This window comes from Ammospiza nelsoni, chromosome 10, assembly GCF_027579445.1.
Source record: "Ammospiza nelsoni isolate bAmmNel1 chromosome 10, bAmmNel1.pri, whole genome shotgun sequence".
Lineage (NCBI taxonomy): Eukaryota > Metazoa > Chordata > Aves > Passeriformes > Passerellidae > Ammospiza > Ammospiza nelsoni.
In genome coordinates, this window is record NC_080642.1 from 14,348,426 (window position 1) to 14,363,665 (window position 15,240).

Sequence of the window (15,240 nt, forward strand, 5' to 3'; positions counted from 1 at the left end):
GCAATTCAATTCCACCGTTGGAGGCATCTGACAGAAATGCTGTGGCTGCAAATGTTACACCCACTGTGAACAGAGGCCAAGGAAAGCAGCAGGGCTGTGCTGTGGGACACGACATGTTCATCCAGAGAGCAAAGGAAAAATGTGCTGCTCATGTTGAGTGCAAACACCCAGACAAGGATGAGGGAATTTTTTTTTTCTCTTTAAACAATAACTTACTGAAATCAGCCTGGAAGTTTGAAGTAGGAAGAAGCAGGAGGCACATAGTGAGTAAAAGGATGTAAGGTTGTGGGGAAATGAAAAAGATGCACTAAACTGGATTTGCAAGAAATCCATAAAGATTCTATCTTGATGGGATTGCTGGGAGACAAGGGGTGAGAAGTTAAAATCAGCTACACCAAGAAAGCACTCCAGGCAAGAGTAAAAGCTTGAATTTAGTAAGATTGCTGAGAAAAAGTATAGAGCAAAGGCAATGATACAGAAAAAAAAAATCTCTTTTCCTCAAAAAAAGTATATTAACAGAAGTTTTGAAAATACAAGAAAGGGAATTTAGTTTAAGAATGTGTGTTTCTAAAATGTGCCAATAGTACATCTACTTCAATCTTTTTTGAGTCTTGAATAAGATTTTCTAAATGAAAATATCATTCAGCTTTAAAACCTATGGAGTACTTTATCTCATCCCAATAATTAAAGTATGCAGTTGTGGCTCCTCATAGCAGTATCCTCCCCTCAAAATATTTTCATATATTCACAGATATCTATTTTATAGAGATGTAGATCCTGTCATGGCACTCCTGATACATTTTTCTGTTGTTTCAAACAATGCATCAGATGATATTCCCACAAAGACATGGGATCATGTTTGCTCCCAAGTGGAAATGAAAGAACTTATCATAATTTCTATGAGTCACAAGATCTCAGACTTAGAAGTTTTTGATGACTGGTTCCTCTCATCTAAATTTAATTCAAATAATTTAAGACTGCTAAACTGCAAATATTTTTTGTGTTTGTTTTAATGTTGTTCAATATTGCAGCACAAAATGAGGGCTATGGAATGTGTTCTTGGGATAATTGATGGTGCTGCCATGGGGTCCAAAATATCCTCCCATATACTAATGGGTTTTATGCCATTTTGCCTCTGAAATTTGTTTTAATGATTTTGACAGCTCTCATTTTTCCTTTGTTAAATCTTAGTGACTGTTACTGGAAATTTATTTTTAGAAGCACAAACATATTACAAAAAATACATAAGCGCACTGAGGACAAATAAAACATCTCCACAGTAACATTGTGGATAGTGATGCATGGCTGGTTGCTGACAGACTGACAAACTTCAGTCCTAGCTCTGCATCAGGATTTGTTAGCATAGAATCCTGAGCTCAAAAGTGACTTCAGAAATGAACTGCCCCTTTTTCCTCTCTGTGGTTATTTGGCAGCAATGATTGATTTTTTCCAGATGTGGTTAAATAGGAAAATTTATTTTATTAGTTTTAATATAATCAGTTGCAAATATAATCAAAAACATCCCCTCAAGGCAAACGAATATTTTGGCTTTGCTTGATTTTTCCCACAAGAAATTCTACCCTACTCAAGCATTTTAAGCTTATTTTATAATACCTTTAAATGACATTTTAAATAGTTTGGTTTGAAATTAGTATTGATATTGATGTCCATACAGTACAATAAGAATTTCCACCTGCAAGACAATATTCATAGCAATAAGAAAGGCTGCACTATATTTTAAAAGGGATAAGTTCTTAAAAGTCCATTTAGGATTATTTTTCTCTCTAGGCCTTGGTGTACCCATACCCAGGACTGCATTATGCACAGCCACTGGTGTTACCAGGAGCCACTTCCCAGGCTCCCCCTGTAAACATGAGTGAAGCTAATTTCCCTCGGCTTCCCTGCAGTTTGCATTGAAGCTCATATAACTTACTTGCTGTTTATGTATTTTACCAGTTGTCTATGTCAAGCTTTCATATACAAATCAGAGAAAAACCTGCAAGCAACTATGATTTTTAAAGCTAAAAGACACCTTGTGTCTAATTTGTCAGCAAGTTAGGTGGGTTTAAAATCCACCCTTGAAACAGCAGCAATTTCTGTTCCTTTCATCTAAACAGTTCTGTATTCCAAGGGAACCTGGTATAATCAGTAGTTTGCTGTAGACATGAGTCATAATTATGTTCTTTCTCTCTCATTTAAGTTGTTCGAGTTCATGAATTTTTTGGCTGAGAATGTCATCTTCTGTTACATGGGACTCGCACTATTTACATTTCAAAATCACATCTTCAATCCTCTTTTCATATTTGGTGCTCTTGTATCCTTTGCTTTAAAGAAGTACATATCTCTGTATGTGTGTGTGTGTATATGTATATTTTTACATAAAAAGAATGCATGTTCCATGTGAAAAAAGAAGTCAATAAGGAAACCAATCAGTTCCTTGAATACTAAAGACCAGTAAATTGTCAATTCCAAACACAATCATCTATTACCTGTGTGCTAATAACTGCCCCAGTGCATGTAAGCACATGTTCTTTGGACAGTTGCTGTTTTGCTGCTCTGCTACAGGCAAATAGCTTTAAGCCAGCTGGGGAACGTTTGCCAGTGGTTTACAAGTGGGGTGGGAAATCAGGATAAGTATTGGGACACATCTGTGGGGACAGGTGCAACACAGAACCTTTCTTCCTGTCTGGATCCGGTGCAGATCCACAAACTGGAGAGCTGCCTCCAGACAGATGTGTGCCATAAGCAGGAATTCCCCAAAATTCTTCAAATTATAGGAAGCCCTTAAAAATCACACAGTGCTGCTTTGCTCAAATCTTTCCTTCTTTATAATTGGTATCTCTAGCATACATGGAATTATTTACACCATCATGTGCCTAAGAGGTAAGAAAAGCTCTGTGTCTTTAATTCTGCCATGGTTTCTCAATAAATCTTACTCATAGAGCAGTATAGATTCTTTTCACACTGACAATTTATTCAATGATTTTTTTTTGGCTCAGAGCAGCAGCCCTCCTCTTATCACTTTTAAATGAACTGTAATAGCTTAGAAAGTTGGGAGCACACTGTTGATGTGCAGTAATTGTTATATGTAATTTCTAAGTGAATAATCAGGACTGCACCAGAGCTGCAGGCAGCTCCTGGGGCAGCTGCTGGGACTCAGACATCAACTCCCAAACTCTTCACCTGCTCTCCAGTCCAGGCTGCTCAGACTGGGAGTGCCATAATTGAGCTGCAAGACAAGGGGAAGGCAAAAAACGTGCAAAATGCATATACAGGGAGCTCAGACTGGCTTCTCTAAACCTGATAATGGCCTCATGGCTCCAATTAAGGCAACTTTTGGGATAGTTCCACAGAGGAGTATTAAGGAACTTCATCAGAAGAATCTCAGCAGAGAAGGGGAAGAAAAAGCAAAAAGTGCTGGGTATAGACAATATGAATCACCAGGAAATAAAGTAGTAATAATCAGGTCCAAAAGTACATTTATTCTCTGAAAATTGCTGCTCAAGGACATAATGCTCTCTCTGCAATTGATGATGGGCATTTTCATGAAGAGCTGAAGATGAAGTCACATGTGACACAAATGTGATGAGTAGAAGTAGAGTGATTGAAGTGAGATATATAATGATGAATATAAAACCAGGATGTCTGGGGAAGGCAGATCTCTGCCACTGCACTGGGAGCATTAGAACATGGCATGTAAAACTTAAAAAGATAATGTCATATTTGTTTAGTTACACCTTAAAAATAATTTTAGAGAAATATTTGGGTTAATTCTTGTTTTGTCAGTAGCTTGTCCACTATTTTCCTCAACATCTTACATTTTAGGTGGCAGTTTTTGTAGCAAGAGCTTCCAACATATACCCACTTTCTTTCCTTTTGAATTTGGGACGAAAACAAAAGATTCCCAGGACCTTTCAGCACATGATGATGTTTTCAGGTAAGAGCTATTTTGGCTTTTTTTATATTTCTCCTGTCCACATTTAATGAATGACAAAAATAGTCATCTATCACTAGAAAAGGCCACATCTATCACAAAGAATGTGTTATCTTAAAACTCAAGATCATCTCTCCAAAGCTACAGAAGCAAGTGGATGCCTTCTGATCAACCTCACTGTGCTCTTGCCCTATTTTAATTAACGTTTTGGAAACCATTATCTTTCAATCCATTGTCCCCCATCTGTCTACACTTCCATGACAATTTGGGAATACCATGTTTTTAAGCTGTGCTGTTTTAGAGGCACCTGTATTATGCCTCAGAGTATTTTACATATCAGCAAATAAATACCCAACCTGGACAGTGTTAGTGCTGACATTCAGATCAAACATGGTCTTTGGCAATTCATTAAACTTCTGGAACAATTTTACTTTTAAACTTGAGAGGAGATAATTTCAATTCCACAGACCTTTTCATATGTATTCCAGCTTGATATTTAATTTTGTTGATTTTGTTAACCTTGTAGAATAATAAAAAAAAAATAAAATCCAGAAGAGGGAGCCATGTTCTAGTCTGATTTGCACATCAACCCCAAAACTGTTAAGGCTCATCTGGATTACGTATTTTTTTACTTGTACAAGCTCGAAATAATTCCACTTGACTTTCTAATGCTAGTTAGGAAAAACTCACTTATAAGCCAAGAATATCTGTTCAGTAAAAGACAGAAATACAGATACCCCTACGCTATTGATGATATAATTTCCTAAAATTAGAAAGTCAGAAAGTCAATCACATTTTTTGCTTCATTTTCCTGGTTTTTATGCAAAAAATTATTCCACATTTGTATGGATAAAAGTTCTTGATTGACAGCCTTGATGTACAGAGATCCATTTAGCCAGATAACTAGAGAAATACAATGTGCTGCATTTCAAGCTCCCTCATCAGGAGCACTCCACATCAGGGGGCCTCATTTGTGCCTATGTAATTCCAACCCTCCGGAGAGCAACACAGCAGTTCATTTCTATACCCATTCAATCCTTCTGCTAAAAGCTGCCACTGAAAATGTCACTAATTCCAGCGAGAGCGGGGTGAGGGATGATGACACATCCAGCAGGAGCTGCCTTTCAACCCAGCTGCTGCCCTGCCATTGTTCCATGGGGAACCTGGAGCTGGAGGTCTCTGGTAAGCCTAGCAGGTGGCCAGCTAGACAGCAGCATGAAAAATAGCTTCATGTCATTTGGTATCTACTTCCTGGGCTCCATTTTGGCTTTTGGTTGGCATCAGCTAAAGTACAGGATAGAAAACCTTCTGAAATCTCTCTTATTCTTTAACTTTTCTGTCCTCGTTTTCTGCAGTCAGATTTCATTCTCCACGGAACAGGAGCTGAAAGCAGCCTGCAGCTGAACGTGAGAACTCACACACACATTAGCTTTCCAGGACAATCTGGCAGCTGAGAACTGAAACAGTAGTATTGCAGGCTTCTAAAATTCTCAGAAAAGTAATTTTTATCTATTTCCAAAGATAAAACCCCCTCTATTTTGGAGAGAAAAATGTGTTTACATTATAATAAAGTAATGGCATAATCTGCAGCTATAATAATAAAGACTGTCTCTCATGCTGCCAGCAGCTGCACACTTCACAGGATACACAGATTTTCTGTGTAATTCTATTTTTTTAAGATGCACCAAGATTTGTGCTTAGTTATCAATAACATTCATAGTGCTATAAACTGATAAAACTGCATATAGTGATAAACAGAGGGGACAATGGCTGCCAGGAGAGAGACACATTTCTGATGAGTAAACAAGACATGGGGAATTTGAGTTTGAAGGAAATTATCTACAAAGATCTTTAGCAGCAGTCATAGAACAATTTGAGCTGGAGGGGACCTTTAAAGGTTATCTGGTCCAACCCTCTGCAATGAGCAGGGCTATCTTCAACCAGATCAGGTTGCTCAGAGCCCCATCCAGCCTGACCTCAAGTGTCTCCAAGGATGGGGCATGCACCACTTCAGTGTGGGTTTTACCATCTTCATTGTTGTGGCATAGCATCAGGTTCTTGTTGATCACAGGGGAAAATGGCCTTCATTCACCACAGCATCACACATCCAGGTGTGGAAAACAATGAATTTGGGGTTGGTTTTGTTTTCTGTCTTATTACCAAATCCACCAAACATTTACTGCTTGTTTTACTGCCACAATCACCAAAGTGATTGCTGAGAAAAATTGCTGAGAAAAGCAATTAAGGTCAGGCAGGTACACTGTTGATTGGCCTTTGATTAAACCTTACTCTGCAAAGAACTCTCCTGAAGTCACTAAGTTCTGCTTTTTGATGCATATCAATACAGTTGAGAAAAGGTGGAAGAGTTGGGTTTGGAGGTGGATTATGCTGGAGTATTTTGATTTATCATATTCTTTATCTGCTTTTACCACTCCTCTAAAAATACATTACAGAGGGTGGATTCACTTCTCACAACTGTTTTTAATCATGATTCCTGATAACATTCCATTGGAAATGAAAACTTGATTAGTCCTTCATACAAGGACTCATTAAGCCCAGGCTTCTCAAATTAAGTTGAACATCAGCTAAAGTGAGCAGTCCAGCAGTCTCTCCTCATGTGAAAAAGAAACATTTTAAAGTCTTAGACTTTATAGCATCTTCCACTCTTCTCCCAGCATCTTTATTTACTTTTTACTCTGTTTTCCTCTTCTCTACAACACATAAATAGGCAACAGAGAGGCTTGTGGGACAGTGCTACAGGGGCGGTTGTGTTAATATGAGCATTACAGCATCAGTGGAGCCTGAAAGGATGAACACAAATGCAGAAAGAAGCCAAAAGAGGCCCATGTACAGACAGCTGTTGTGCAGACATTTACATCTACACACTCATGCAGACACAGAGGTGGCAAGTGGCAACGTGAAGAAATCCGCTAAATACAAAAGAAAGCAAGGAAGGAAAGAACAGAAAACTATGGCTGCAACCAAAACACCAGGGCTGCCCACAGTTAGTCTTTCCTGGCAGATCCTTTTCCCACCAACAGGCAACACTGCAGCCCTCCTGGGCTCTTCAGAGGGCTGGGTTTGGAGAGGTGTTTGTGTGGGGTGTGGGCAGAGGATGGCTAACAGCCCTACAGGGCACACAGGTTCTGTTCTGGGGACTCTGGGGCTTAACCCTGGGCTGCTCTGCTTTGAAGGCTCTGACACATTAAAGGGTATTGCTTAAAGATGAATCCCTAGTGGCTGGCACAAAAAAATATCTGTTAGGAAATCTGTGATTCAGCCCAAGGATGAATGGATTAACACAGATGTGGAGCTGCCAACAATTCACCTCTGAAGGATGAGGGGAGAGAATCTCTGCTAATGGTTCATCAGAGCTGGTCCTTCTGCTGCCCCACTCTGTCCAGGGGTAGCTGAGCTACCAACATCCACTGCATCCAATCATCCCACTGGGCTTTGGTGGCAGTTCTACCTGAAGTTCTACAGAAAATTTAATCTTCCTTAACTTCAGACCATTTCAGTAGCTCAACATTATCTGAGGTTGTTAAAATTCCCTTCCTTCACTTGTATTATTACCTGGAAAGTATTTTGAGAGATATATACATACATGTATATATATATATACACACATATAGCAGTGTTCCTTGCTTCTCATTGTCTTTACATTTTAAGTGTATTCATCTGCTTCTCACCACTTGAGTTGTTTACTTTGATTATCTATTTTTCTTTAGTTGAAACTGAATTATCTCTTATAGACCATGTTAGTCCTTTATAAATGAAAAATACAGAGAAGTTACTCACTATTTTTCTGAACTGAAGAAACAGCCAGTCCACTGCTCAAGAAGACATACTAATTAACTTTTATATGTATGTATATATATGTGTGTATATATATATATATTTCCCCTCTTACAAAAAGAGGTGTTCTAGATCTAAAATTAAAGGTGTGCTGCAACTGTGGGAAGCAATATTGTTTTCCAGTGAAATGTATCTGTTCCAATCATCTACATTACCACTATAACCACTGAAATAAAGACCATTTCAATAGTTATTCATTCCCTCCTCAGCTTAAAATGAGATTATATTCTTTCCCTGTTAGAAAATAGTAAAGCACTGCATCCTCAGAGATATCTTTTACACAAAAGCAAAGCCAAGGACAAGCCCAGTGTCTGCCTGCCAGGTTTTGAACCTGCTGCCACTGAGTATTTTCAGATAGTGCAACCCCAGTCTGCTCCTTCCTAGCAGAAATGGCTTTGTGCTGTTCCCTGCATAAACTTCTATACCAAATAATTGGAAGCCCAGCTTCTATACCAAATAATTCACATTCTTGCTATGTAATCTTAAAGAGCTTTTGAGTTCTAGGCCAAAAATAACTGCATTTAGCAGTTAATTAAATGATTCTGCATATGTCATCAGTGCCTTACAAGACGTTTGATTACTAGATTTAATCTCTCAATACTTTGCAAGGTACTTTTTGGACTCAGCATGTATTGTGTACATGTAATGATTTTGCTCTCTAGAATTATTTTGTGAAAGTTTTTTGGAAAACAATAAAGTACATTTAAATAGATAAATTAAAGGCATTAGAAAATATGGAGTATTATTTGTATTATGCATCCTGAGGGCTGCAGGCACTAGCAGGTTTTTTCCCCTTCAATTTTTAAACATGGCATTTTGTCAAGACCTATTTAGTCCCTTTATTACTACCTATGGAGCTTTTTTTTTTTTTGAACTCATTTAGCTGTTTTCACCACCTTTGTAATATCTTGTTTATTCAGTCTCTGTGGGTGTATAATTCTACAACTATTATAACATTTCAAGTACATTAATTTATTCTGCATCCCCTTTTAGGTATTTAAAATCATCTTTGAAAAACTATTCATTGTTTTTAAGTCATGTTTTTCTGACTAGTCTTAGAACATTAAATTATTTTAAAGGAATATAGTCCATATTTTCAGGGAAGCAATGAGTAGCATATTTAGGCACAGATTTTAAAGCCAATCCTCTTTTTCACTTGCTCCTGACTTCATGAGTAGTCCCACTTAAACAGAATACAGATTTCTTTTTCAACCTGCATTAAGTTCGGATCACTATTTAATTTAAAATTATTCAAGACAAAGAATTCAGTGGACATAAAGCAAAAGTGTGATTATTATGTGAATATGAGAGCACTTTCATTGTTCACTTTTGCAAATTGGCTGCATTAAATCCCACCCTTCCAGTTAGCATGATTCAGCACTTTATAAGCAGGATTATGATCAGAACATTTCCTCTGCCCTTGGAACTGGGTTTGGACTGAAAAGATTAAAATTCTGTTTCTCTATCTCATTAAGTTCCTCCCCCTTGTCTGGTTTCAGGTTTGCGGGGTGCGATCGCGTTTGCGTTGGCCATTCGCGACACGGACTCGCAGCCCAAGCAGATGATGTTCACCACAGCCCTGCTGGTGGTGTTCTTCACAGTCTGGGTGTGTGGGGGAGGCACCACACCAATGCTCACCTGGCTGCAGATCAGGTCAGTACTGTCTGTGCAGCACCAGCACAACAGGATCCCTATGGATCCACCACTACATCCTTACAACTTCCTAATCTTACAGGTGTGCTTTGTATGAGCTTTAGCACAAAGGGAGGGGTTATGCACCTGTGAGAGGCTCCAGACCACAGGGAACGGGTCCTTCCTAAGTTTGTTATGGGCTTAGATGGAGGTCAGACACATCCTTGTTTCCTGAAAGTTTGTTTCACTACTGCTCCTTTCAAACATCATGAATACATCCTAATGGCATCCTCCTTGCTGCTGAGGAAAGAGCTACACAGGCAGACTTTGCCCTCATCCTAAAATCTGTAGTTACTACACAAACATCTAATAAATGGTGTATTTCTGATTCTAATGAGAATATGCTGCAAAAATCTTCCTCCACTGCTGCCTCATTCAGGCATTAATTTATTATGCATTGTTTTATATCTTTTTCTTCACTATATTATTTTTTTAATTACTTCATGGTCACTTGTATTCACAGAGAGCAACAAATGACAAGGGAGGTTAAATTACAAGAGAGGGACAGAGAAAACTGGAGTAAAAAGGATCTAATTTAAATGCAGTGTCCTTCCAAGCTTTTTTGAAACCCAAATTTTAATAATGAGTGTACTCATGCTAGTTATTGATTCTGGTTACTTCACAATCCATTCAGAACTCCCTGCTGTGATTTGCAAGATCACCACAGAAACCTCAGTATCGAGATAGGCCTGCAATTCACAATTCCTTATCATTTATTCTATATATAGCATGTTTTCCTTGTTTACAAAATGATATCTGATTACAAGCCTTCATGTCAGACTCTTGCTATGAAATAGCAGCTGAAGATAACCAAATTGGGGCTTTTACAAAGAGCACAGATAAAACTGCAGACAAAATAAGGACTAGCGTACAAGTGCACTGGATAAACACGGATGCAGGCATCCATGTGCAGTGGGGAGGTTTTCTATTTCTGTGACAGCTTGATTCTTCTTTATGACATGTCTCATGTCCCATAACGTCAATCAAGGCCATTACAGTTTGGATACACTCTGGCACTATCAGTCATCTTTCTGAGATTTGCCACTTCTTCACTGTCAGTCAGCAAGTGTTTTTCTGTGTGGCAATGGAAACGTGGGTGAGGAAGAGCTTTCTCAGTAGATCTTGGGGAGCAAGTCAGTCTGGGTTTCTATAACAGGAGATAAGGGATAATGCTGAGAATACAGTAAGGGGAAAAGGCTGGGAGCAATGTGCAGTCTGAGTAGTCAATGTGCAGCCTGAGAGCTTGGGTCACTAGATGCCCCTCGTGGTTTAGCTCTCAAGGGAATTTTTAAATTAAGATTGTGAAGTGCTTTCACTAACAAGAAAATGAATTGGATGCAAGGGCATTTCTTCTGCTCCTTAGTGCTACCCAGAGGTGCAAAGCCCCCCAAGAGCACAAGTGAGGGGCTGACTCTCATATTGGCTGTTTATACTGTTCAATGCACATGCTTCTTTCTCTAGACTCTTGTACAATAGATTTCACCAAAGACACTGAAAGTAGACAATCATTACTGATTTGAAATGCTTATCTCTAAGGATTTCCTCTGAATCCCATCAGATCTGCCAGACATTTTTATCAATAATATAAATTGAGTTTGTAATCAGGCTATCGATTTTCTTACTATAAAGCTATTAGGTTCATAATTTACACTTAATTTCTTGACATTGGAACATACATCTTCATAAATTATGAGGAGGTCAGAGATAAAATTTTAAATAGACATCTTTAATTACAAATTTATATTGAGGCTCTGATTTCTCCTTCTAGTGAAGATATTTAATTGTATTTATAATTTATTACACCTCAGTGTGGACTTTTGTCCTTAGCTTCCAGCATATATCTTTTTAGTCTTAATTAATTTTGCTAAGTAATTGTATTCAAAGGTGGTGGTAATTCATGACAATTGACACTTGTATGGATTCTGGCAGAGGAGTTTGCTGAGGAAAGTTATGGAGCTGTGGCAAATGACCCCAGCTTGCTTGGTGCAATCCTCCAGCATGCTGGCACCTGTGCCTGAACAGCAACTCTGAGCTGCAGCTATCCCCATGGTTCTTTAGAAGAAAATGATGGTATTTTTCAAGCTAGTTTGGAGGGTTCAGCTCACAAAACCAAGGAAACTGCATTACAAGTAGAAAAATGGTATGATTGTGTCTGAAGAGATTTATTGGAAAGGGTTTGTGTGCCATCAATTACAGACAGAAAGGGCTGGAGCCAGGGAAATGAGCAAGCATGGCTATGAGCACAGAAGAGGGGCTCTGGTCTCACAGCAGCCCTTTGTGACAAACATTGCTCAGGCACCTTCCCAGGGCAGCTTGAAACTCCTTGTGAGATTCCCCAGAGCTCCAGGGAACCACATCTACCACTGACACTCAAATGCAAGGCGCAGTGCCAGCTCAGTTAATCCAAACAACTAAAGGTATTCACCTTATCAAAATCGTGCTTATGGGAAATTAAAAATACATGAATGGTCACAGTGACTACACTGGCTTTCCCTACAGAAACTACAAGTTGCTGTATAGGTAAACCTTCTCAGGAGAGAATGTCAAAAACAGAACAAGCAAGTAAGTAACAGTGACAAGCAGAGTGTGCTTCTTTTGCCAATTTTTCATCATAAAATGATTATCCAGCAGATAATGCATTTAATTCATCTGGAGGCATTCAGAGACTAATAGAAAAGAGAATGTGATTTCTGAATCTATTTGGATGGACTGAATCTGATTCACAGCACTGCTTTGTGTCCCCTCTCCCTCTGTGAAATAGGGTCCAGCTCCTATCATTAGTTCAGGAGAGGCAACTCTAAACTCCTCAAGGTCAATCAGCTCTGTCTTATCCTAGATATAAAATCTTGGGTTTATATGGTACAGACCAACTTACCCACAGTTTGGATTCAAAAGATAAATAAATCTATCATCCATTCTGTTCAAGATACATAAAAATGACATAAATCGGAAAGAGCTCGCACCCATATATTTACATTTGTCTGCCATAATGCATTAGTGCTAGGGCAGAAGACATTACTCAGATCTCTACAGCCTTCTTGCTGTATATCATTGCCACATATTATACCACGTTTCAATTATTTATTGCTCTCTCCATAATTTACATTGGGAAGTTCTCTTAACAGAGATCAAGACACTTGGTGTATAAGGGAATGACAATTCCCTTACACTTTAATTCCCTTACAATGACAACTTTGAAATAAAAGTTGGAATGCAACTTCTTCTGAAAAAAAATCAGTCTTTGTCTCCATAATAACTGGATTCCCATAATTTTCCCCCTCTCCTCGCAGCAATACCATCAGATCTGTGCTTTTCTTCTTCAGATAAAATTTAACATAATGTAAATATAATCTGTCACTCTATTTTTAGAGAAAATATGTGTCCTCAGAGATAACTACCAGTTGATTTATTCCAGGAATATGTGTGGCTTATACAACATTTGCAAATTGTTGCTAAAACATATAGTAGGATACACTATCAAAAATAACCGTGTGCTACCTAAAAAGGCTCAACTTCCACCTCTCATGTAATGCAGCAACATCAATCAGCTGTGTCACAAGAAACCAGCTAAGGGCTTTTGTAAAAAAAAAAAAATCTTAAATGTATCCCAGGAATCCACTAAATTTATTAATAATAATTCTTGCTCCCTTTATTTAACAAATAAATTATATTAAAACATATATTCCTACTTAAACTCTATCTTGAATCTAAGAAAAGTTCTTAAAGCCTTGGAAATATGACCTGCTAATAACAGAATTTATGGCTAAATGTGTCTATATGTCCAAACACAGTTTTAACAGAAATCCATACCAAAAATTCTCATTTTACTACTGCATTTACTCATACACAACACCTTTCAAAATGAGTCTTAAAATTCTTGGCAAAGAATGAATATTTCCTCACTTTATTGTAAAAGAATGAAACCTACACTTTTGGAAATGGCTTATTTATTTTAGCTGTCTCCTTTGTAAACACCTGAAACTCTGAGTTTCAGGGAGGGTTGGGTGTTCCCTTTCTGAAGATGAGGTTGTATTTACAAGTTCCCAGTTGCCTGGTGCAGTAACCCAGCACTTCCCAGCACAGAGGTGGTGCAGGTGTTTACAGCACTATCAGCAGCCACACTGAGAGCAGAACTGGCTGCACCACCTCCCTGAGTAATACATTGTCCTTTGACAATGTCTTAAAGTTGTAACAGGAAAAAGAATTGCTTTTACTCCCCATGTGAAAGGACAAAAATATTCAGTCCTTGGCAGACAATGAATAAACCTGGATCAGCATGTGAGAATAATTCCATAATACATCAACACCAAAACAGAGAGAGCCATTTAAGTTCCCAGTCAAATTGAACTATTCAATAAATGTGCCTTCAGAGATGCTGAGCATTACTTGCTAATGCTTTTGGATATATGATTTCCTTCGTTCCCCATACTCTGATTAAAAATAGAGAGCTACATTTTACAGCAAATCTGCACTGAGAGGTTTGAGGATAAAGGATTCTCCTGACAGGCAGAGCAAAAATTCACAGCTGTTAATAAAACATGTCCTATAAAAGCATTGTGCTAGGTATTAGGTCTTGTTTGTTTATCATCACCTTCTGTGTAAATGTTTGTCAAGAGACTTCCAGATTCTTTGTGCATCTCTTTGCAGCTGTTCTCCAGTTAATAGAAAGAACTTTATTCCATAATCTAAATAAATACTGAGCATCTTTGAACAGTAGCTTTTACTACTGTGCCTATCTGGCCATTGCTGTTGATAAATGTACTTTAGAAAAGAGCTGTCTGTGTGCCTGGCTGCCCTTAAGATCACACCATTTCTAATTCACCTTCAGTTCCAAACATCCAACTTACTCTAAGCACTGAGGCCTGGCATACCCCATTTTGGGAAACGACCAAGGCTGACTAAAGTCACATTCTCAGCAAAAGCATCTCACTCAACAGAAGGAGCCAACATTTTGGGTCCTTCAGTATCCAGTAGCTTGTTTCAACACCAAAGGCTAAGGCAGTGCCTATGTTTAGCAGGATGGCTCATTAGGGATGTAGATGGGCAGTGGGGTGAAATGCTGTGCCATGACTGTGTATGGCTGTTTTTATCTACCACAAAACAACCCAAAAACCTGGTTAGTTGAATATGATTTTGTGTTTATCTCAGCCCTTTAGCAGCTGCTTATAGACTGCTGCAAGACAGAACTTCATGACAGAGCAACCACAGTAACATGATCTTGGCCAGGATTATAGCATTACTACTGCTTCAGTAACAAATTATTCTTTTAATTATTCCCAAACTCTGTAGTAGCATTCCCTGTGTCCAGCTGTGTTCAAGAAAGGCACTGGACAGAATGGCCTCCTGACAGGTGATCTGGGCTGCAGTCAGCTGAGGCAAGGAGGACTGATCCTTTTGCCTGGTTAGGAGAAGCCTGATCAGAATATTGTGCTGCATCACCGAGTGCTGCTCTGCTCATGGGGAGCATGAGACAATACATCTCATCACAGCCATTCCTTATCAACTAGAGCCAAACTGGAGTTTGATCTCAAGTGCCTCTCATTTATTCCTAAACTAAGGACACACATCTTGGCTTTCCTGTCTCCCTCACATGGGCACACAAGGATTATCATTCCTGAAACATGGCTGGTCCATGAGACACTAACTCTACCAGCCAAGATTGTGTGTACATATCTTCAGATGATCCATAATGCAATACTTAGAAACTATTATGAACCTTGTTAATTATTTTGCTTGTAGTCCTTGGAACACATTTTCCT

General features: G+C 38.6%; 1 protein-coding gene across 1 annotated transcript in view; it reads left to right on the plus strand.

Annotated features, from left to right (window-relative positions):
- The window catches only part of SLC9A9 (solute carrier family 9 member A9), a 174,835-nt gene that overhangs the window by 96,795 nt on the left and 62,800 nt on the right, over positions 1–15,240 (plus strand). Inside the window, exons 10-12 of the mRNA XM_059479635.1 lie at positions 2,201–2,314; positions 3,826–3,937; positions 9,289–9,442. Coding sequence (XP_059335618.1) covers positions 2,201–2,314; positions 3,826–3,937; positions 9,289–9,442 — 380 coding nt within the window. The remainder of the gene's footprint in view (positions 1–2,200; positions 2,315–3,825; positions 3,938–9,288; positions 9,443–15,240) is intronic.